Raw genomic sequence first — 24171 nt, 5'->3', positions numbered from 1 at the left:
ACCCAGAAAAACCCACCCACTCCGGGTGACAAGGTTCAGCGTTTGTGTGACCAACAGAAGAGGTTAGCAGTACTTACGTGATTGCAACATTGCTTCCGTCTATAACAATGTGCTTTAAATCTGATCTCCCTGGTTCATTTTTTAACTCCAGTTTGTATGGCGTTTTTAGATTCTCTCTAAATCTTTGAACCCCGGTAACTGAGGGATCGTTCTGGGGACTCGACGGCCCTGCCGGCTTAGCAGCGGTGCCTGGGACCACCTTTTGGCATGGACAGATAGGTTTTGGAGGAAGGGGTTGGCCAGCCGGTTTAGACTGCAACGGATTGCTACATCTTAGCAGGCTCTCACATTCGGTCTTAGAATTCCTCTTGAGATGCCCGAGGGCCGCTGAATGCCGTGGAGCTTCGTTTTCAGGGGTGACAGGTCCTCGAGGGTGAAGGCCCGGAGCTCCTCTTGCCACACAGTCCACATCCGTGAGAGTTCCTCTAACGCCGGGAGGCTCGTTGAGGGGGCGGACAGACGGGGAAAATCCATCGGTTTCCAGCTCTGAGCTGAAAAAATCGCTCTGATTGAAACTTTGAGCTTCTTGCTGGAGTCTGGGTGGGACCGTACTAGAAGTGTTAGTTTTACTGCTCGACGGATGTGATTTTTCTTTTGGGTCCAATGAAAGATGAGGTGGCTTTTCTGCTACATTTTGCCGTACGTGAGTCGTCGTTTCCTTAGGCGCACGTTCCATTTTAGGTGTATTCTGGATGCTGGAAACACATTTATTTTGCATTTCACTTGTCCCAGAACCCCGGGGAAAAGTCCTAGATAATTCTTTCTTTTCCTGGAACTTTTTATTTTCTTTTTCAATTTCCTCTAAGAGAATTAAGGGTTCTGTAAGTTGCCCCAACTCCCTGATAACTTTCTCTACAATTTCTTGGGAATAGCCCATGGTTTTGAAAAAGTTCACTAGGATGTTATATTCCATTTCCTCACTGGTATCCTTCGCCTCTGAGTTTAAGTCTTCCTCGTCAGAGAGCAGATCGATAACTACCTCTCCAGCTGTATTCTTAGTCTCAGGTGTCGGCTGGCTCTCCTGAACATTTTCCAAAGAAAACTGTTTCTTGGGAAGTCTTTCTTCGGGATCAGAAAACCTCCTTTTATTGCACACCCTCTCCCTGCAAAGGGATTCTTCTGCTGGGATCACGCCGTTGACAGGTATGAAAGGGGTCTCCGAGTTTCCGGAAAATACTGTGTCCATTTGTTTGGTGAGCTCTGAAACTGGAGTCCCGGCTTTATTTCTCGCTTCATCCAGCAACCCTCTTGCATCCTTAGACACGGTCAACTTCTGTCTCCCACTGTATGGAAACTCTGCCGTTCTTCTGAAGCCCAGACTCCCGCCTGAGGCCTCCTCCGCTCCACCCGCATCCTCACCCCGTGCCAAACTGAGGAGTTCGTTTTTCAGCGAGGTTGGCAGAATCAACAAGTCCATGGTGTATTTGTCTGCGTGGGCTTCAACCAACTGCTTAAACTCCTTTTTCACGTCTGATTCCTTGCTGCTGCTTGGGAGGTTCTCATTTCCCTCGAAGAGTTTCACAAGCTGCTGAATGTGACTTTGGGCCATGACGACGGCCTCAGCATGACCTTTAACACCGAGCATTCCTATTTCCAAGACCGACAAATCGGCACACGTATCCTGAATCAAGCTCCTAAGAAATAGATTCTGGGCCCCAACAAAAATACAGTGCATGTCCTTTGGATAACATTCTTTTTCTTCTAATTCAGGTTCACAGAGCCCCTTAATATATTCCTGAAATGAGAAGACAGGCAACATAAAGACACTCCAAAACACTATTTGACTACAGGGTATGAATATATAGCTTTCGAAAATACCCACTGAGGCTTTAAACTAAAACCAGAAAACTGCTTTCATTTAAGACTCTACTAATTCCAGAAGAAGGTGAATTTTGGGGACCAAATAATAAACTCTGGGTATTTACAAATTGCTCATCCAAGACTATGCCCACTGCCTGAGCGGAAGATCCCTGGATCCCCCATCAAACAAAAAACACCTTGACTGGACTTCTTTGAAATTTTAGTTTGAAGAAGTGTGGAAAGAAGGCAGAATAAGAAAAAGGAGTTAAGGGAAAATTTGCTTCTGAGGATAAAAAACACAGGCAAAGTGGGGTGTTGAGCACTGTATTATCTACACTGCATTTGAAATTGCATGTTCATTTCCTTTTTTCAGAGCTCAAAATTCCTTGGTGTGTGTTACTGAAGAGTTCAAGCGATGTAACAGAGTTTACAATGGCAGAGCAAACAAGAACTGAGATGGGAGCATGGCACCTACTGAAATGTACCCTGGAAATGTATTTGTAAAAAGAAGTTCCAATCTATGAAATGTAAATAGAGAAGAGTTCCACAAGCTGCTAACTTAATTGGAATGTTAGCTTCTGGGCTAGTCGGTGACTTCAATATGCATAAGTCAGCTCCTTTAGGGCAAGGATTGTTCCTACTTAGCTGTACTCTCCCAAGCGCAAAGTACAGTGCTCTGTCCACAGGAAGTGCTCAGTAAATACCATGGACTGACTGGCTGAACGTCAGTGAAACTTCAGAATGAAAAGGGGAGCTGCCAAGGGAGAATCCTCAGGTTGGAAATTCAGCCTGAGCATTTTCTTCCTCCTCCCTTTCAAGCCCCCAAATGGAGACTACTTTCGCTCTTGCATTGTTTCCCTTCAAAGAAAAGTGTAGTTCCCAGATCAGTAGGTTGGTCCGGCAAAATTTTGCTTTGTTTATTAAACACAGAGTAAGACAAAGAAATGCTTGTGCTACCTTGTAAGGAGTAGAATATACTTAACCAACGAAATGTTTATGCTAATTAAAAGAGCAGATACAGACTAATGAGTGAGGTAAGCTGGGAAGAGATCTGGCCTTCCCCTTTGCGAGAGGAACACTGTGGCCTAGTGGAAGGAGCACTAGTGAGACCTAGTGGGCTTGGGTTCTAATCCTGCCTCCTTCTACTTGCCTGCGGTGAGGTCTTGGTCAAGTCACAACTTTTCAGGGCCTCAATTTCTTCATCTGTAAACTGGTGATTACTTATTCTCCCTCCTCCACAATCAGTCAATGGTATTTACTGAGCACTTACCGTGGTCACAGCACTGTACCAACGTTTGATAAAGTACAATACAATAGAGTTGGGAGACACAATCCGTGCCCAGAAAGGAGCTGCCGGTCTACAAGGGGAGCCAGACATTAAAATAGATTAGGGATGGGGAAATGGTGAAGTATAAGAGTGTGCGTATATATGGAGAGACAGAGGGACCGAGACAGAGAAAGAGGGAGAAAAAGAGAGACACACGCGCGATTCCTCCCCATTTAGAATAGGGACTCTATCTGATCTGATTACCTAAGGACCTACCCTAGTGCTTAGTACAGTGCCTGTCATATATTAACTGCTTAAATAAATAATGATGGTATTTGTTAAGCGCTTACTATGTGCCAAGCACTGTTCTAAGTGCTGGGGCAGACACAAAGTTATCAGGTTGTTCCACAGTGGGCTCACAGTCTTAATCCCCATTTTTACAGAGGAGGTAACTGAGGTCCAGAGAAGTTAAGTGACCTGGCCAAAGTCACACAGCTGACAAGTGGCGGAGCCGGGATAGGAACCCATGACCTCTGACTCCCAAGCTTGTGCTCTTTCCACTAAGCCATGCTAAATACCACAATTACTATTATTATCATTATTATTTCTGTGCAAGATAATAAGCAGAGGTGAGGCATTAAGCTTACAGCCATGATACCCTTTATTATGCCCTCAAATGGATAGTATTGATGTTGCCATCTTTGTGTGTTAATGACAAATGGACACAGGAGCATTTTATATAAAATTTGCCACATGCAGTTTCATCCACTATTTGGAATCAAATGAATCAATGGCATCCCGACTCTGCCATTTGTCTACTGTGTGACCTTGGGCAAGTCACTTCAGTTCTCTGTGCCTAGGTTACCTCATCTATAAAAAGGGGATTAAGACTGTATGCCCCATGTTGGGCACGGACTGAGTTTTACCTGATTATCTTGTATCTATCTCAGTGCTTAGTGCAATGCCAGGCTCATAGTAAATGTTTAACAAATACCCCAAACCCAACAACTGATTGGACATTTTTTGCAAACAAGTCTTAAAGTATCCAAAGAAGCTGACCTTGAGCTTTACATGCTAGAGTTTTTTGTTTTTTATGGCATTTGTTAAGTGCTTACTATGCACCAGGCCCTGTACTGAGCGCTGGGATAGATACAAGTTTATCAGGCTGGACACAGTTCCTGTCCCACACAGGGCTCACAGTCTTTATTTCCCACTTTACAGATGAGGTAACTGAGGCACGGAGAAGTTGAGAGACTTGCCCAAGATCACACAGCAGACAAACGGTGGAGCCGGGATTAGAGCGCAGGTCTTTCCAACTCCCAGACCCGTGCTCTACCCAGTAGGCCATGACTGCTTCTCGGTCATATCAGGTAACTTGCTCAGTTACTGACTGGTACTTCATGACTGTCAATCTGCCAGGCAGGGCCAGATCCTGGTCATCTCAGCTGGAACGTTTAGCTGAAAAACTGTTCTTCCCCTACTAGTTTTCTTCAAACCTGAACAAAAAAAAGAGTCTGCGGGTTTCCAATACAGAATGACTTCCCTTTTATTTTGCAACAACAGTTTCTATTACAATACCTAAAAGTATCTGAATAAACCAAAAAATCACCACCACTCCTAAATGTTCACATACCCATCTCATACTACGCACCCAGATCGTCTATGTCACGGGGCTTATATTCTTGCAAAACCACGCTTTAAGGAAAACTCACGCTAGACGTCACACCCAAGAGCAAAACTCTTTCTTCCAACAGTGCGCAGTCAAAACCCAGGGTGTAAACCCACTGTACTGAATACATTAAAGAGAGGAGGAAGAAGGAAAAAGAGGATATGCACTTTGAGTTCGTACTTAAGTAACAGGTTACATAAGATATGCACAAAAACGTGAAGGGAGATTCTACGTTCCTAAGGAATTAGGTGGCTCAGAAGGGCTGGAGCGATAGAGGGTACAAGACATCCTAGAATGTCTGCCGGCCCATTAGTCTTGAAAAGTATCACCCGCCTGGGTGAGGCCCTTGAGGAGAATGGATCGTGGCAGGATGCCCAAGAAACTATTGTCTAAGTGGCCACATCACGGAGGACCTCGGGCTTTTCAGTCCCACTCATACACAAGGTTGAAGTTCCCTCCCAGAAGCTGCATCTTCTGATTCCAAGCCCAATCCTTTCACATTACGTGAGTGGCGCTGTTTGGAGAGGCCGATGGAATGAGGTCAATGCTGGGTGTTTGTATTTGAGGTGTGCCTGTGCACTTCCGTGCCCACAAGCCTCCCTCCAGGTATATTACCCAAGGGCAATTCCAACTCTTGACCAAGTCTAGGGAGCTCAATGAGGAAATAATTCACGTGAGGTCTGCCAGATAACACCAGGAGCTCTGAGTGACCAGGCCCAAGGTAGAAAATCCTTAAATATTCAGGTGAAGTAAACAAACGCTTTGGGGTAAAGACCTAAGGTAATAAGACAGGTTGTCCCAAAGAGAGTTCAATCCTCACCTTGCTGTGAAAATGTATGTGGATAAGGACAGACAAATAGCCCTGCAAAAAGATCCAGGAGGAGCTTAATGGAAACAGGCTGCTATGTCAGTGTGATGAAATGAAGCTGAGACGTTGAAAGACTAGGGATCCAGTAACCTTAGGGGAGAAGCAGCATGGCCTAATGGAGACATCATGGGCCGGGGAGTCAGAAGGACATGGGTTCTAATCCCAGCTCTGCCACCTGTCTGCTGTGTGACTTCGGGCAAATCACTTCACTTCTCTGTGCTGCAGTTACCTCCTCTGTTAAATGGGGATTGAGACTGTGGCCCCATGCGGAAAGTGGACTGTGTCCAACCCAATTTGCTTGTATCCCTTCCAGCCCTTAGTAGAGTGCCAGATAAAAAGTAAGTGCTTAATAAATACCACAATTATTACTATTACTGTGAGTGGAAGCTACCCAGTGTTCCAATTTCTGCTGTGAACTGAAGACTGACAGGCGAGACAGCGTGGCCTACTGGAAAAAGTATGGGACTGAGTCAGGAGACTATGGTTTGAATCCTCCTGCCGCTGGTCTGCTGTATGATCTTGGGCAAGTCACAGTTTCTCTGGGCCTCAGGCTCCTCTGTATAAGGGGAGAAGGTAGATTGTGGGCCTCAGTCTTCTCATCTGACTGAGGAGGATAATCAACCAAATTTACTGGGCATTTACTGTGTGCAGAGCACTCTAGTAAAGTGCTTGAGACAGACTACAATATAACATATTTAGTAGACATGGTCCCTGCCCACAAAGAGCTAACAGTCTAGAGAGGGTGAAGCTAGATTGTGGGCCTCAGTCTTCTTATCTGTTTCAGGGAGATGAACTAGATTGTGGGCCTCATCCTTCTCATCTGCATAAAGGAGAGAAGCCCTGGGCAGCTCCCTGTTGGTTGAATAGTCTTTCAGCACCATACCAACACCCTGCATTCAACTGTTAATGTCTTCACTCAGGGCAGACACCTGGGCTTTTCTCATCAGCAACTCCAGAAAGTGGCTGGACTTCCTCATGTCCCCACCTCCACGGGATCCTGTTTCTCACAGTTCCAGGCCTTTTTGGCTTCCCAGATGTTGGAAGTGGCTGGGTTGTGTGCACTATTCTGAGGCGAAATTTACTGCTAGCCTCACTAAGGAGGTGACAAAAAGGGAAGAAGAGAAGTGGGGAGGGAGAGAAGGAGAGGCCGAGGAGAAGCAGCAAGGCTTAGTGGATACAGCAAGGGCCTGGGAGTCAGAAGGACCTGGGCTCTAATCCCAGTTCTGCCATTTGGCTGCTGTGTGACCTCGGATAAGTCACTTCACTTCTCTGTGCCTCAGTTCCCTCATCTGCAAAATGGGGATTAAGACTTTGAGCCCCACTTGGGGCATGGCCTGTGTCCAACTTGATTAGCTTGTATCTACCCAGTGCTTAGTACCAGGACACACAGTAAGCACTCGTAAGATTGTTGTGGGCAAGGAGCATGTCTATCAATTCTGTTATATTGTACTCTCCCAAGTGCTTAGTATGTTGCTCTGAAACCAGTAAGGGCTCAATAAATATGATTGATTAGCAAATACCATAAAAAAGAAGGCTTGAAAGGAGGAAAAGAAGGGGAGAAGAGAAACTGCTTAGCCCCGAGGGAAAGCACTGGGCTAGGGAAGTAAGGTGGCCATAATCACAGTTGACTCAAGGTACTTCTGGTTCCTCAGGACTAAATGATCACAGAGGCCGGTGTGACTTGCCCTACCATCCTCCATCTCACAAGCCCGTAACCTTGGCATTATCCTTGACTCCTCTCTAATTCTCTTGTATTGTACTCTCCCAAGCTCTTAGTACTCTGCCCTACATACAGTAAGCACTCAATAGATACCATTAAGTGCTCAATAACTACTATTAATTGATGAATTGGAAAGGCTCCAATACTCATATTCCTAGCATTGTTTGCAAGAAAGCCTCCCCACCTCACAAAAGCCACTCTCCCAAGTTTCCCGGTCCTCTCGCTCCATATGAAAAGTGGGCACCCCTGTCTGAAACTATTTCCAATTCATAGTTCTGACTACAACCACCAATCTTGATGAGTAGCCTGTATTTACAGGAAGCCTCTGTACTTCCGGTTTAAAACTAAGTCATAAACCATGATGTCTGGACTGCTCTCATTCTTTTCTTATTAAGTCAATTAGTCAAAGAAGTCAACAAAGTAATTTCTTGGTTTGACCGCTTCCCTGGCCCCTTTTTCAGGGAGAGTGATATGGCCCAGTCCAAGGAGGATGACACTGGGTTTAGGACAGGTGGGGAAGAGAAGCAGTATTTCTGAATGACGTTGCCATCCACGGGGGAATCCCCAGGGACTTGGCAGCAACTCTAAAATCGGAGGGAGTTCCACCACATGCCCGGATTGATGGGTCAGCGAGAGCCTTGGGAATTCTGAGAAATTCCTCAGGGAATCCAGGCCAAAGGTTCTGGTCCTGGGGAACCAAGTTTGGGCTATGTGAGAAAGAAAAACGGTTCTGTGTTCCTGGGATTAAGGTTTCTTATGTTTCTAGTAAGAAGCAAGTTTGGGGACTGATCTGTCTATTTGAGTCCTAACCCTTTTTTTATTTATTTTGGGGGAGGAAGGTTATGGTATTTGTTAAGTGCTTACTATGTGCCAAACATTGTTCTAAGCTCTGGGGTAACGTGGCTCAGTGGAAAGAGCCCGGGCTTGGGAGTCAGAGGTCATGAGTTTGAATCCCAGCTCCGCCGCTTGCCAGCTGTGTGACTTTGGGCAAGTCACTTAACTTCTCTGTGCCTCAGTTACCTCATCTGTAAAATGGGGATTAAAACTGTGAGCCCCGCATGGGACAACCTGATCACCTTGTATCCCCCCAGCGCTTAGAACAGTGCTTTGCACATAGTAAGTGCTTAACAAATACCACCATTATTATATAAGGTAATCCATTTGGACACTGTCCACGCCCCACATGGGGCTCACACTCAATCCCCATTTTACAGTCGAGGTAGCTGAGGCACAGAGAAGTGAAGTGACTTGCCCAAGGTTGCACAGCAGTTTTTTTAGAATTAGAGCCACAGATTTAATTGAAAACATACACCATCCCTTTAGCACTGAAGCCACAAACAAGTAAGGAACCCCAGATTGTTTTGGGTCCTTGAACACTTGGAAGAAACTAGGGAAGGAGGGGTGGCTGGGGTCGAGGGGGGAGGGGGGTTATCCCTCTAAAACTGAATCATTATGATTCAATTGCAAACACCTCTAGCTCAGTTTACATCAGGTGTTTGAGAAATACTGATTGGATGATACTAAATTTGGTCCATAACGAGAAAGGCTAGAGCTTAGTAAAGTGCCCAGTCAGTGCTCAATAAATATAGATCCATATAGAAGAATCCTTTTCTTCCCACTGCTGCCCAATATTTACTCTCCCAGGCCTATTTTCCTCTTTTCACTCTCAAATTTCTCTAGTTAGCATTGGTGTACATATCCTTATCCTCTACTTCCTTGATCTGTAATTTATTTTATTGACTGTCTTTCCCCTCCCAACAGATTGTAAACACCCTGAGCGCAGGGACTGTGTCTACCAACTATCATACTGTGCTTTTCCAAGGACTTAGTATAGGTCTTGGTACACAGTGAGCACTCAATAAATACCATTAATTGATTGAGTAAATTCTTCCCCAGTAGGATTTCCTGACCTAGTCAGAGAGAAATTAGTAGTTCCCTGCTGGTAGATCCCATAGTCTTTTGGGGGTATGTACAGAACCAAATTTTCAGGTAGAACTGGAATGTTCTCTGTATTTAATGGGGTATATAGCTGTCTGAGCAGCTTTCCCAGAGCTATCAGTTCAAAACTCCCTTGAGATACCTGTCTGAGCTTTGTTTTTTCTTCCTCCCCATCCTCTGGCCTCTGAGCTCCCTCGTGGGCTGGAATTGTTTCTCCCAACTCCACTGTACTGTACTCTCCCAAACACTCAGTACACTGCTCTATACATGGTAAACACTCGATAAATTCCTCTGATTGACTGATGATGATGCTACTAATGGTGAGAAGACAAAGGGGTCTCTGGAAAGGGAATCAATTGATCAATGGTATTTTTTGAGCGCTTAATGTGTGCAGAACACTGTACTAAGTGCTTGGGAAAGTACAGTATGTTGGTAGACATGTTCCCAGCCCACAATAGCAGAGCTTTTCTCTGGGAATCCAGCAAATCTAGTTCCAGAGATGAGCTTGACTCTCATACTGATCGAGTGAAAATGGGAGTGTGTGATTACTAACTGGAGCTACTCACCACTCTTTTCAATATTAATCAAAATCTGTCAGCTTGTCTTCCATTCGAATCAATCGTGCTGCACAGATCATCTTTCTGCCCCTCCCTTTTGCTGTTCCCCCAGTTAAACAACCCACCCCCCAAGTCCTATAGGCTGCAGCTCTCCTAAAATTCAATCTCCTTCAACGAGCCTTCCTGATTAATTTTTCAGTCCTCTGTCATTGAAACCCATCAAAAAACTCCACCACACTCGTTCACAACACTCATGTCTATATATTTATGCACTCATTTATTCTCCCTCCGTGGAAGCACTTAGGTTTCACTCCACTCCCCTTCACCACACTTCTGTAAAACTTCTGCTACTTCCCCTAGCTGTAGTTTATTTTATGTCTATCTCCCTTGCTAGACTGTAAGCTTCATCAAGGCAAGGATCTTGTCACCCAAGTGCTTAGCAGCATGCTCTGTTTACACTAAACATTCAACAGAAGCATAGTAGCCCATTGAATAAAGCATGGGCCTGGGGGCCAAAGAACTTAGGTTCTCATCCCAGCTCCACCACTTGCCTGCTGTGTTCAAGTCACTTCACTTCTCTGTGTCTTAGTATCCTTAACTGCAAAACCAAGGATTCATTACCTGTTCTCCCTCTTACTTAAACTGTGAGCCCCGTGTGGATCCTGCATAATTAACTTCAATCTACAGAGGGTTTAGAACAGTGGTTGACACATAGTAGGTACTTAAATACCATTAAAAAAATAGATTTCATTAACTATTTTAGTTGCAAGTATTTATGTATTTGTCTCCTCATTAGAATGTAAGAACCTCGGGGGGGGGGGAGGGATCAATTAAACAGTGGTATTTATCAAGTGCTTACTTTATCAAGAGCACTATACTAAATACCTGAGTACTATATAACAGGGTTGGTAGATACATCCCCTGCCCACAACTACTAATTCTATCTTAGTCTCCCAGGCATCTTATATGGTTCACTGCATCGAGTTGGTGCTCAATGAATACTTCTCCTATTACTTATTGAGCACCCACTGTGTTCTGAGTATGGTACTAAGCAGTTAGAATAGTACAGTAGAATTAGTTTACATGATCCCTGCCCCCTAGGAGCTTACAAGCTGGTAAAGGAGAGAGACACTGGAATACAGTAAAGATAGGAAGAAGCAGTAAGGTATAATGATGTTGGTATTTGTTAAGCGCTTACTATGTGCCGAGCACTGTTCTAAGCGCTGGGGTAGAAATAGGGGAATCAGGTTGTCCCACGTGGGGCTCGCAGTCTTAATCCCCATTTTACAGATGAGGGAACTGAGGCACAGAGAAGTTAAGTGACTTGCCCACAGTCACACAGCTGCCTAGTGGCAGAGCTGGGATTCGAACTCATGAGCCCTGACTCCAAAGCCCATGCTCTTTCCACTGAGCCACGCTGTATAAAGATATGTACCTAAATGCTATAGGAGGTTGTGAGTTCTTAAGTGCTTAGGAGACTCAGAAGGGCAGAAATGGCAATGAGGGGAGGAGGTACAGGAGGGGGAAATGAGTGATTAATCAGGGAAAGCCTCCTGTAGGAGGTGTGATTTCAGAAGGGCTTTGAAGATGGGGAGAGCAGTGGCCTGAAGGGGGAGGGAGGGCATGAAAAGAAACAAGAAGTTGATATCAAGAGAGCACAGTGAGTAGGTTAGGGCAAGCTGGAAGGCCAGGATTCAGGGTTTAGACCTGTTCTGAGTGTCTCCCAATACTCATTACAAAGTGAGGGCTTGGTAAACACTGAAGTCAAGGGGTTCCTATTTCAGTGACCGGAATATTAATTATCAAAATTAATTACAAGTCGGGACGACGGGATACCTGGCTCCTCATTAAGCCATGTAAAGGCCCACTGAGGGCTGGGGAGTTTGGAGATATCTTAAAATCAATCAGTTGTATTTACTGAGCGCTTACTGTACTAGGCACTTGGGAGGGCACAATACAGAGTTGGAAGGCACGTTCCCCACCCACAGTGGGTTTACAGTCTAGTTTTAAGTCCCCACAGGAGTAGAGATGACATTTCTTACGCATTTACCATGCTGATATTCTTTCAAGGGAGATGGTTTAGTCCTGGCCACCGTCCCATAAGCCATCTGCCAAGGCGCCTGAATTTGAATGTCATTAAAAATAAAACAAAACAGGTACGGTTTAAGCAGGGAAAAACCATACAGTGACCAAGATGAAGCCTGGCACACACTTGGGTACGGCAGAGGTCAAATTCATTAGCCACGGCTTTTGAGAAATGATTCAGCGGACAAAATCCAGATATTGGTTAACACCTCCATTACGAGACATATCACCACAACTTACTTTCTCAGAAATAATGGCCAGGTACAAACCGCTCTCTTAATCCTTAAACGTATTGCCCCAGCTCATCGACAACCAAGCGACCATAGTTTGTAATTCTGAAGACAAGTGACGCATCTCACACATTTCAACAGAATGTCACTATTTGCTAAAAGGTAGCGGGAGGTTTCACGGTCTTCCTCTTTCAAAAAAAAAACACCACCACTTTCCACATACTGTGTTACCCATAAGGGAGATCAATGCTACACAGTTTCTAAGTGCTTATAGAGAAATGACAGGCTTTTTTGGAAAAAGCCTATAAGTTGCACAAACCAAGTTTGGTGACTCAACAAAACATGTTCTTTCGTTTAACTAGAAGCATTTAACTTCTGGTTAAGAATTGGTAGAGGGGAAGAGGATATCGCTTGTTACCCATGAATAATAATTACGAATGATCAGGGACATTCTTAGAATCATGCTTATTACAACATTCTGGATGTGCTCAAAATACTAGCTATTATCAATCAATGGTATTTATTGAGCACTTAATGTACTCAGAGCTCTGCACTAGGTGCTTGGGAGTGTACAATATAGCAGAGTGGGTAGACAGGTTCCCTGCCCAGACGGAGCCTGGAGTCTAGACAGACATTAAATAGTGGATTTGTACATAAGTGCTGTGGGGCTGAGGGTGGGGTAAATGTCAATTGTTTAAAGGGTACAGTTTCAAGTACTGAGGTGATGAAGAAGGGAAACGGAGTAGGGAAAATTAGGGTTTAGTGAGGGAAGGCCTCTTGGGGGGCTAAGGGTTTGAAGGTGGGGAGAGAGGTGGTCTGTAGAATACGAAGCTGAAAATGGAACCGCCTAATCTTGAGTGCCATCCTATTTTGTACTGGAGACAAGGACAGGTGAGGCAGACCCCCTGGTCTCCATTTTGACAACCAAACTCCATAAAAGATTTAATAAGTTATTTTTAGACACTATCACATAGTATGACCAAAGAGTGTGACATCTTGGAAGTCAAACAGGTTACCAAACTTTTTCCTGATTAACCAAATTATGCTTAACTGCTAATTCTTGTGCTTTTTGAAATTTTGATTTCTCTAGAACAAATCCACTAATCTCCTTAATTATTAATTCATGTTTTTTACTTTACTCTTTCTTCCAGAAAAAAACAGAAAACTAGGCCAAACTCAACAACTATTTCCAAGACAGAGCAAACAATAATAAAAAAAAACACCTACTCTCCTGTCATAAGTTTTACTTCATGGCCTTGTGGAAAGAGCATAAGACTAGGCGTCAGGAGACCAAGGTTCTAATCCCAACTCTATCATTTATTCACTGGGTGACCCTAGGCAACTCACTGAATCTTGCTGTGCCTCAGTGTCCTCAACTGTAAAATGGAGATAAAAAACCTGTTCTAGTGCTCTCAGATTGTGAGACATGGAGGGGGTTAAATCTTATCTTTTTCCGGTCAAATCTTATCTTTTTTTCTACCTCAATGCTTATCATCTAGTAAAGTCTTAATACCCTAGCTCTTATTCCTATCCTCCCGCTGCAAACACCTAAGCAGAAGTAACATGCCTTAAAGCAAAATCTCTTTCATTCAAGCCATACATACATATCTTGCTTGAATTACAGTCCAAGACTACGATCTAAGAATTTCCTCTGTGCGCTGATGTTTCTGGGCTTAGTGACTGATCAGAATTCTCTTTTTATCTTATTTCAGTTATCAGAACTCATGTGCCTTTGCAGCTTTGAAAACAACAACGAAAAAAACCCACCTCCTTTCAGGAGCGATGTCACAATATATTTGTTCCTTACCCAGATACAACTTAGAGCAAATGATGGTTTGGTCTTGTCAAACTGCGGTCCTCCTGGCCCTCCCTGACACATTGCTCCAGCCTGGAAGGGACTTAATCTGTTGGAGGGCTGAGGATCCACATTTAAACTAGGATAAAAGGCTACTAGGGGATTACTCTCCCATACTCTCCCCACCTTCAAAGCCTTCCCTAACTAAGCCCTCATTTCCTCCTCTCCCACTCTCTTACACTCGGATCTGCTCCTTTTATTCACTCCTCCCTCAGCCCCAAAGCACTTATGTACATATCCATAATTTACTTATTTCTATTAAAGTCTGTCCCTCTAGACCGCAAACTCCTTGAGGGCAGGCAATGTGTCTACTCTCCCAGTACCAGCTCTGCACGCACTAAATACAATCGCTTGATTGATTGATATGGGATGCCGGCACACAAAGCCGGGAAGCTGCGATGGCACTAAACATCTTGGGACTCCACATTAACTCACCCCACCATCTTCTGGGGCTGCCATCAGCCCATTTTTAGATTTAGTGTCTCCCAAAGGCATGGGAATCATTGTGGGTTCATCTTCCTAATAATAACAATAATGATGATGATGGCACTTGTTTAGCACTTACCACGTGCCAGGCACGAAGTGCTGCGGTGAATACAAGTAAATTAGTTTGGACAAAGTCCCCGTCACACGAGGTTGACAATCTTAATGTCCATTTTACAGCTGAGGTAGCTGAGGCTCAGAGAATTGTCCAAGGTCACAGTGTAGAGCTGGGATTAGAATTCATCTCTAGATTAGAATGAGACTGTAAGAGCGTTGTGGGCAGCGATTGCTTCTCTTTATAATAATGATGGCATTTGTTAAGCACTTACTATGTGCAAAGCACTGTTCTAAGTGCTGGGGAGGTTACAAGGTTATCAGGTTTGCCCCGCGTGGGGTTCACAGTCTTAATCCCTATTTTACAGTTAAGGGAACTGAGGCACAGAGAAGTTAAGTGACTTGTCCAAAGTCACACAGCTGACAAGCGGCGGAGCTGGGATTTGAACCCATGACCTCTCAGTCCCTAGCCCGTGCTCTTTCCACTGAGCCACGCTGCTTCTCTTTACTGCTGTACTGTACTTTTCAAGTGCTTAGCAGTACAGTGCTCTGCAAACAGTAAACGCTAAATAAATACGACTGAATGAAAGAATGAACCCAGGTCCCTCTGACTCCCAGGCCCATGCTCCATCCATTGGGCCATGTCGATTCTCTATTGAGTCTACTGAGATTCGGCTCAGGCTGCTGAGATTCCTCCCTTTTACTATAAAGCTCCTTGACAGCAAGGGATCATGTCTACCAACTGTACTGAATTCTCCCATGTGCTTCGTAGTGCTCGTAACAAAATAAGCTCTCAATAAACATTGCTGATCGACTGACAGATTTGGAGGGAACTCCAAAGCTCCAGTCCCCTCTCTGCGATGGCGAGTCTCTCCGAACTGGTGGGTTTCGTACACACAGCTCGGTTATGAAAAGCTTGTATCCACCTCGGCGTTTGGCACAGTGCCTGGCACACAGTAAGCGCTTAACAAATACCACAATTATTATTAACAGCTAACCTTCATTTTAACTAGGTTTAGAGGTTTCAACTGCAACAACAGTAGAACACTTAGAATAAACACCTATCCCTGATTTGGCACTTGTTCCTAAGTGAAAGGCAAGGCTTCCCAAGCTGCTGGTACCCTGCTGGGCTGCCCTTGGGAGGTCATTTGTGGGCACCCAGTGCCCAGGGTCTCCCATGGTAGTCCACCCAGTCGAAACTCAGGCCCTTCTGGCCTACAGTAATCACATAGGTGTCCTTCCCCTTTGGAGGCCTGGGGCTTTTCTCGCCTTTTCTGACACCCGCCTTCCAGGTGCCCAATTCCTCTCTGGGAGATGGTTGGGTTCCTCATGATGTCACCGGGTGAGTGACTGACATCCCATGTAAAACAGATTTCCCTCTAGGAGGAGTCAGCTTCCTGGTTCTGGGGCTTTCCAGAATGTCTGATAATGTTTGTCTATATACGTGAGGGGCTTGTCTCCTTTTTACCATCTCACCACCACCACCAGCTTCCTGCTGGCAGCAGGAGGTCACACTAGGGTGGTAGACAGTGTGTATCCGGGAGGCCCGTTGGGAGGGCCATGATTTCTCACCTCCCTCCTATCCTGGACCAACGGCATCAGGATTGGGCCGCCACAGCAGAATAAGAAGCAGTGTGGCCTAATGGGTAGAGCACGGGCCTTGGAGTTAGAAAGACCTGGGTTCTAATCCCAGCTCTGCCACTTGTCTGCTGTGTGGTCTTGGGCAAGTCACTTCATTTCTCTGGGCCTCAGGGACCTCAGCTGTAAAATGGGGATTAAGACTGTGAACCCCATGTGGGACAGGGACTGTGTCCAATTTGAGTAATTTGTACCTACCCCAGGGCTTAGTACAGTGCCTGGCACATAGTAAGCGGTTAACAAATACCATTAAAAACAAAAAAAGCTCCAAAACCAGTGGAACAGAGCTGGGCTGTACTTTTGGGTGGTGCTACCGTGCACGTCTACCGGGGGTTGTGACTTAATTTTGGCAGTTCAGTAGAACAACTGCAGGTGCACAAAAAGTCCCACATGTACAGTTGCAGCTCTGCTGCTTGGCAAATAACCCAAAGCACCCTGCAGAGGGGATATTCAAATCGGGCTCAAGCCTGGCCAGATTCACCCTTGTGTCAGCACATTCTAGATCTGTGCCCTGTCTCATGACATGACTGGCTACCCATCTCCGCTGGGTTGCCTTGAGTCATTCTGTATTCAAGTGAAACTGGAAAGGACAGAGGCAAGAGACCACCAAAATCGCCTGCAATTCAGACACGTTGCGGGGGATAAAAGTGAAGAGGAGTTTGACGCCGTCTCCTGTCCCTCCTTCCCGCCGCAAGAGAAAAAGTGAAAACAGTGGGAAATAGAAGGCATGTCAACACCACTTCCGTTGTACTTTCTTCTGGGTTTTAGGTCAAGCTTGTGGATGCACAAGCAGGTGGCTCTGAGCCACTCACTCACCTACTTGAAAACTGGTGGGGCAACAAGTAGAGTTTTACAGGCAGCAGTGAAGAGACCAAGGGGATGTGGAAATTGCCAGTCTGAGCGGTTAGACTTGGTACTGCCTGCTGACGACGCTACTTTAAAAAAAAAATAAAGTATTTTTTAAATGGTATTTGTTTAGGGCTTGCTATGTGCCAAGCACTGTTCTAAGCGGCGGGATAGATGCAAGTTAATCATGACGGACACAGTACCTGTCCCACATGCAGCTCAGAGTTAAATCGGAGGGAGAACGGGTAATGAATTTCCGTTTTGCAGTTGAAGAAACTGAGGCACAGAGAAGTGAAGTGACTTGCCCAAGGTCACACAGCTGGCGAGTGGTATACCCTGGATGAGAATCAATCAGTGGTATTTACTATATGCACAGGACTGTACTAAGTGCTCGGAAGAGTATAATACAACAAAATTAGCAGATCTGCTCCCTGCCTATAGTGAGTTTACAGTCCAGAGAACCCAGATCCTCTGGCTCCCCGACCTGTGCTTTATTCACTAGGCTACTCTGCCTTCTTATGGTATTTGTTAAGGGATTGCTGTGTGTCTGTCACTGTACTAAGCACCGGGGTAGATACAAGATAATCAGGATGGACACAGTCCTTGTCCCACCAGGGGCTCACGGTCTTAATCCTTATTTACCAGTTGAAACAAAGAAGCACCGAGAGGTGAAGTGACTTTCAATCATTCGATTGTATTTATTGAGCTCTCACTATGTGCTCGGGAAAGTACAATATAACAAACAGACATACTCCCTGCCCATGAACTCAGCCAATGTCACAGAGACAAGTAGCAGAGCCAGAACTAGAACTCAGGTCCTCTGACTTCCAGGCCAAGCTCCTTCCCAACATTAAGCTGCAGGAAGATTGTACATTTGCAAATTTGAGTGCTAAAACTAGATCATTATGTGCAGCAAGCTTGGCATAATGAAAGGAAAGACTGGCCGCTGTAGTAGTCAAAATGGACATGAGGGTCTGTGAGTAATATAGATTATAATGACACTGACAACCCATTAGGTTTCTGGCTAGGTCAAAGAATGCTGTATGTGTTGTGGAAAGAGACCCAGCAGCATATACAGAGTATCCCTAAAAGATGAATCTACAGATTTGAGCTTTATGTAATTTTGAAAAGGTTGGATTAAGCAATATTCCTTTATCGAAAAGCCGGGCAGAAAGACGCTTCTCCCCCATCCCCCTTTAAATCTTCAGCACTCAAATTCCCGTTTTCCACTTCCCACAGATAGAGAACAAAATAACAGGAGATGTATATGATGAGAATACGCGCTTTTCCCTCTCTAGTCTGATTCTAACGCTGGCTTTTACAAGCCTCTTCTGACACAGTAAGAGCCTTACTCTTCCCCTTCCTTCTGGCTCAGGAAAGAGACAAACACACTTCCTGAAACGCTAAACGCAGTCCATAAACTCATGTAGTTGCCTTCTCACGGGTACCAGCCGATCACAGGCATCTGCCCCTACTTCTCCCTCGCCCTGAAGGATTCCGGCGGAGTCCTCAGGGCCTTTCGGGGCTCCCTGACTAGAGGTGCTGACCCTCACTGAAGCAGTGGGATGGAGGGAAACAAGTCAACAGGTGGAGCAGGGCAGGTGAGTGTCATCAGGCACCCACTTCTAACCCCAGCTACGGGAGCCCGGTCAAGACACAAATACCTTTGTGCCTCAGTTTCTCCAAATAGAACATGGGAATGGTACAATCCACCAGCCCAAAGAGAAGCATGTCCTCCCGGGAAGAGACAGGACTGGGAGTGAGGTGACCTGTGTTGCCTCAGTTACTGTACAATGGGGATTAAGACTGTGAGCCCCATGTGGAACAACTTGATTACCTTGTAGCTACTCCAGTGCTTGGCACATAGTAAGCGCTTAACCAATACCTTAATTACTACTGTAATCCCGGCTTTGCCACTTGCCTGTAGTGTGACCTAGGGCAGGCACTCTTCTGTGCTTCAGTTTCCTTTATCTGCCAAATTGGGAGTAAATCCTTGTTTTCCTTAGAGTGGGAGCTTCACCCAGGACAGGGGCTATGTTCGATCTGATTATTCTGGCACCTAATAAGCCCTTAACAGTAATGAGTTATTTATTATTATCTATCTCACCAGCATGCTTAGCAAGATGACTGAAGCTGTCTAAATAATCCTCAACTCCTTCGAAGGAGGTGTTTTCCAAGGACTGGCCTGAGATAAACAAACGGTTCCCTGGAATGGGGTTGGGAGGCTCACTGAGTTTTGAAGATGAACAAAATGGGGAGCCCAGGGACAAAGTTTCGGGAGCAAAGTGGGAATGACAGGGGATTGCGCTCCAGGTGGGGAACAGCTGGGGTGCCGGGCCGAATCCAGTCACATGCAAGGGAGTCTGGGGGTTCAGGGGGACCCCCACGCCCCCCCCCCCCCCGCCAAACCCAACCGACCTTTGAAAAATGGGGGTCACAATGAGGAGGGGTCACGGGAGATAAAGAAGTGCATTGCGGCTTAGTGGAGAGAGTCCGGGCTTGGGAGATCATGGGTGTGAATCCCAACTCTGCCACTTGTCAGCTGGGTGACTTTGGGCCAGTCACTTCACTTGGAGAAGCAGCGTGGCTCAATGGAAAGAGCCCGGGCTTGGGAGTCAGAGGTCGTGGGTTTGAATCCCGACTCTGCCACTTGTCAGCTGTGTGACTGTGGGCAAGTCACTTCACTTCTCTGTGACTCGGTTACCTCATCTGTAAAATGGGGATTAACTGTGAGCCTCACATGGGACCACCTGATTACCCTGTATCTCCCCCAGTGCTTAGAACAGTGCTCGGCACATAGTAAGCGCTTAACAAATACCAACATTATTAACATTAAGTCTTCTCTATGCCTCAGTTATCTCATCTGTAAAACGGGGATGAAGACTGGGACAACCCGATGACCCTCTATCTACCCCAGCGCTTGGAACAGCGCTTGGCACATAGTAAGCGCTTAACCAATACCAACTATTATTATGATTAGAAGGGTGCTGTGCACATAGGAAAGCAGCGTGGAGCGGCGTGGAGAAGCAGCGTGGCTCAGTGGAAAGAGCACGGGCTTTGGAGTCAGGGCTCATGAGTTCGAATCCCAGCTCTGCCACTTGTCGGCTGTGTGACTGTGGGCAAGTCACTTAACTTCTCCGTGCCTCAGTTCCCTCATCTGTAAAATGGGGATTAAGACTGTGAGCCCCACGTGGGACAACCTGATTCCCCTATGTCTACCCCAGCGCTTAGAACAGTGCTCGGCACATAGTAAGCGCTTAACAAATACCAACATTATTACAGGAAGGGCTTAACAACCACCATCATCAATATTATTCGAGACCCGTGCCCCTCCTGCCTCCCCTCGACCCGGCGGGCCTTGGATCGCCTAGCCACTTGTCAGCGGTGGGCAAGTCACTTCCCCGGGCCTCAGTGACCTCATCTGTAAAATGGGGATTAAGGGTGAGCCTCACGTGGGATTCCCCCCCCGCCCCCAGCGTTTAGAACAGCGCTGCGCACAGAGTAAGCGCTTAACATTATCATCCCTAGCAGGGAGCAGGCGCTTCGGCCACGCCACGGGGGCCAGTCCTCCCGACAGCGGTGTGGGGTGGGTTACCTTGGCCCTGCGGACGGCCTCCTCGGCCCCGGACAGGCGCAGCCAGATGCGTCCGGGCCCGGAGAGCGTGTCGGCGGGCTGGGGGGCGCCCAGCACGGCCAGGGCCACGGCGAACAGCCCCTCGATGCGGCCCGAGCTCCGCTCCAGCAGCGCCGTCTTCTCGGCGGGGGCGGTGAACTCGTCCAGGACGGTCCTGCCCGCACGGCCGGGCCCGTCGGGCCTCCCCGCCATGGCCTCCCGCCCCCACGCCGTCGTCGTCCTGTCCGGCTCCTCCTCCTCGGGACCCGCTCTACTCGGTCCTTCGACCCCGAAGAGGCGGCCAAATGCCCGCGCCCCGGCGGCTCCGCCCGGCCATCCCGCCCCGCCGGCCCGCAGCCGGACACTGGGGAAAGCCCCCGGAGGCCGGGCCCGGCCCGCGGCGCATGCGCGCCACCGCCGACGCCGCCATTTTGGCGCGGCCCGAAGGCGGCCACCCCGCAGGGCGGGGAGAAGGAAGGGGAAGCTGCCATCTTTAGTTAGGGCAAAGAGTTGGCTCTCCCTTCCTTTCGCTCAGTCGCATTTATCGAGCGCTCACTGTGTGCAGAGAGCGCTGGACTAAGCGCTTCGAATGTACCATTCGGCAACAGATAGAGACGGTCCCTGCCCAACGACGGGCCCACAGGCTAAACGGCCCACAGCCGTGGTGGCAGTTAGGGCAAAGGGAAGGCTCTCTTTTCCTGTCATTCAGTCAGATTTATTGAGCGCTTACTGTGTGCAGATAGCACTGTACTAAGCGCTTCGAATGTACCATTCGGCAACAGATAGAGACGGCCCCTGCCCAACGACGGGCTCACAGGCTAAACGTCCCACAACCGTGGTGGCAGTTAGGGCAAAGGGAAGGCTCTCTTTTCCTGTCATTCAGTTGTATTTATTGAGCGCTTACTGTGTGCAGAGCACTGTACTAAGCGCTTCGAATGTACAATTCGGCAACAGATAGAGACAATCCCTGCCCAACAACGGGGCGCACAGTCTAAACGATGGGCTCATAGTCTAAACACATCACAGCCAAGGTGGTACTTAGGGCAAAGGAAAGGCGCTCCCTTCCTTTCATTCAATCATATTTATTGAGGGCTTACTCTGTGCAGAGCACTGTACTAAGTGCTTCGAATGTACCATTCGGTATCAGAGACAATCCCTGCCCAACGACGGGCTCGCAGTCTTAAACGACGGGCTCCTAGTCTAAACGCATCACAGCCGTGGTGGTACTTAGGGCAAAGGGAAGGCTCTCTTTTCCTGTCATTCAGTTGTATTTATTGAGCACTTACTCTGTGCAGAGCACTGTACTAAGCGCTTCAAATGTACCATTCGGCAACAGATAGAGACAATCCCTGCCCAACGACGGGCTCACAGTCTAAACGCCCCACAGCTGTGGTGGTACTTAGGGCAAAGGGAAGGCTCGCTCTTCCTTTCATTCGATAGTATTTATTGAGCGCTTACTCTGTGCAGAGCACTGTACTAAGCGCTTGGAATGTACAATTTGGCAACAGATAGAGTCAATCCCTGCCCAATGACGGGCTAACAGTCTAAATGCCCCGCAGCCATGGTGGTGCTTAAGGCAAAGGGAAGGTTCCCTCTTCCTCTCTCACCCGCAGCCGGGGTGGGTCCTTTACGTCTATTCCAAGGGGACCCGTCACTTGTCTGCTCTGTGACCTGCAGCAAGTCACTTCACTCCTCTGGGCCCCACTTCCGTCATCTGTAAAATGGGGGTTACGACTGGGAGCCCCCAGGTGAGACAACCTCATTACCTTGGATCTACCCCAGCGCTTAGAACGGTGCTTGGCACATAGTAGGCGCTGAGCAAATGCCATCATTATCAGGGCTTAGAACAGTGCTTAGCACATAGTAAGCCCTTAACAAAACACCATTATTATTATGGTTATTATTATCCAGCCCAAGTTTTCCACTTTGAGTACTTCATTCAGTGATACAAAGTGCTACAATTCATTAAAAACAGTATAGAGAACCCCAAACCATTACATATTGAACTGACTTTGAACCCCTAAATGAACGGGACCCCTTCCTACAAGAATAATGGTAATTGTGATACTGGTTAAGCGCTTACCGTGCTGTACTAAGCACTGGGGTGGTTACAGGCAAATCGATTTGGATACAGTCCCTGTCCCACATGGGGCTCACAGCCCTTAGAGCCACGTTCATGGCAATGGAGGAGAAAGGAATGGAGATCACATACAAATGGAAAGGCAAAGGGGAAATTTCACTGGTAGAACTGGATTACTAAAATCCAACCAGAGGCTGTTGAAATCCTTAGGGAAAAAATGGTTTTGATAAGTGAGGATGGGTCCCAGGTATCTAGTACGATTCTCTGCACAGAGAAGTAGCCCGATAAGTATCGATGGCGGTGACAACTTGGATTTTCCAGACACTTGCAAGACAAGGCTAGGATGATATTTTCTTTCTGGAAAATCCGGAGTCCATCCCAAGCTTGTAACCAGGGTGACCGTATGTCCAGTTTTCACCTGGCCTGACCTCTGATGTTTCTGCTATGGTCCTTGATGCTTTTGTGTCTGGTTATTAAAATTTGAGTGCTAAGTTTTCCTCAACTGAGGCTTCTGTTGTCGAGTTTCACAGACTCAGACACAGTGACAGACTTCATCTGACCTCAGAGGGGAACGCAAAGGCTTTGGAGCAAGTTTGGGGGTTTAGGGGACCCCTCTGGGGAAATTTTCTAAGATTATGGGAAATCAGGATATTTCAGTAAAATGGCACCTTTGACATCATCAAATAACACCCCATGCCTGGGTTAATGTGTATGACTTCATGGATATCCCTCTGTCTGGTATCTGGGAGGTTTGAGGGAAAAGGTGAGGGGTTCAAGTCCTCTCATTCTGGAACTTTCATTATACAAATCTCTGAATGTATTTTAGGAACTAAACAACATGTTCTGAGCATACTTTAACCCTGACCTGGAAGTTCAAGTATTTGAAGTGAGCATAAAGCACTAGGGTTGGTACAAAAATAGCCAGACCAATTTCAGACGATTGCCTATGTAGCTAACATTACCTGGGACCCTCTACAAATCCGGGACACACTTACATGATCAACCTATTCGGTCCCAAGACTGACTCAGAACTGGGAAGAGAATCAATCTCTCATGATCAAGGTCACTTCCTGCAGGACCGGGGGTTTCCCTCTGATATGTGTTCTGCTCTTATTGGTCTTACACCATGAGGAAGATCTGACAAGACTGAACAGGGGAGAGTCAAATGATGAATAAGAGTGCAAATGATGAATAAGAGTTGACTATGCCCATGACAGCAGAGTCAACATAAAGCATGTTATTTCCTGTCTCCCAAGTTCATTTACCTTGAATGGAGATTGTATTGTTCAGAATGAGCTTTTCCCTTTTCTAGTTCATGTTCTCTGCTTCCTGACACCAACCCCTGCAAGTAATAATAATAATAATGTTGGTATTTGTTAAGCGCTTACTATGTGCAGAGCACTGTTCT

General features: G+C 46.6%; 1 protein-coding gene across 1 annotated transcript in view; it reads right to left on the bottom strand.

Annotated features, from left to right (window-relative positions):
* N4BP1 (NEDD4 binding protein 1) overlaps positions 1–20967 on the bottom strand; it is a 42013-nt gene extending 21046 nt beyond the window's left edge. The window contains exons 1-2 of the mRNA XM_007669426.3: positions 20666–20967; positions 78–1795 (exon numbers count right to left, since the gene is read on the bottom strand). Of these exons, the coding sequence (XP_007667616.1) occupies positions 78–1795; positions 20666–20896 (1949 nt within the window). The 5' untranslated portion in view covers positions 20897–20967. The remainder of the gene's footprint in view (positions 1–77; positions 1796–20665) is intronic.
* Between the last annotated feature and the right edge of the window lie 3204 nt (positions 20968–24171).

The sequence above is a fragment of the Ornithorhynchus anatinus genome, chromosome 11 (genome assembly GCF_004115215.2).
Source record: "Ornithorhynchus anatinus isolate Pmale09 chromosome 11, mOrnAna1.pri.v4, whole genome shotgun sequence".
Lineage (NCBI taxonomy): Eukaryota > Metazoa > Chordata > Mammalia > Monotremata > Ornithorhynchidae > Ornithorhynchus > Ornithorhynchus anatinus.
The sequence above is the reverse complement of the archived record's forward strand: the minus strand, read 5'-3'. Positions and strand labels throughout refer to the sequence as shown.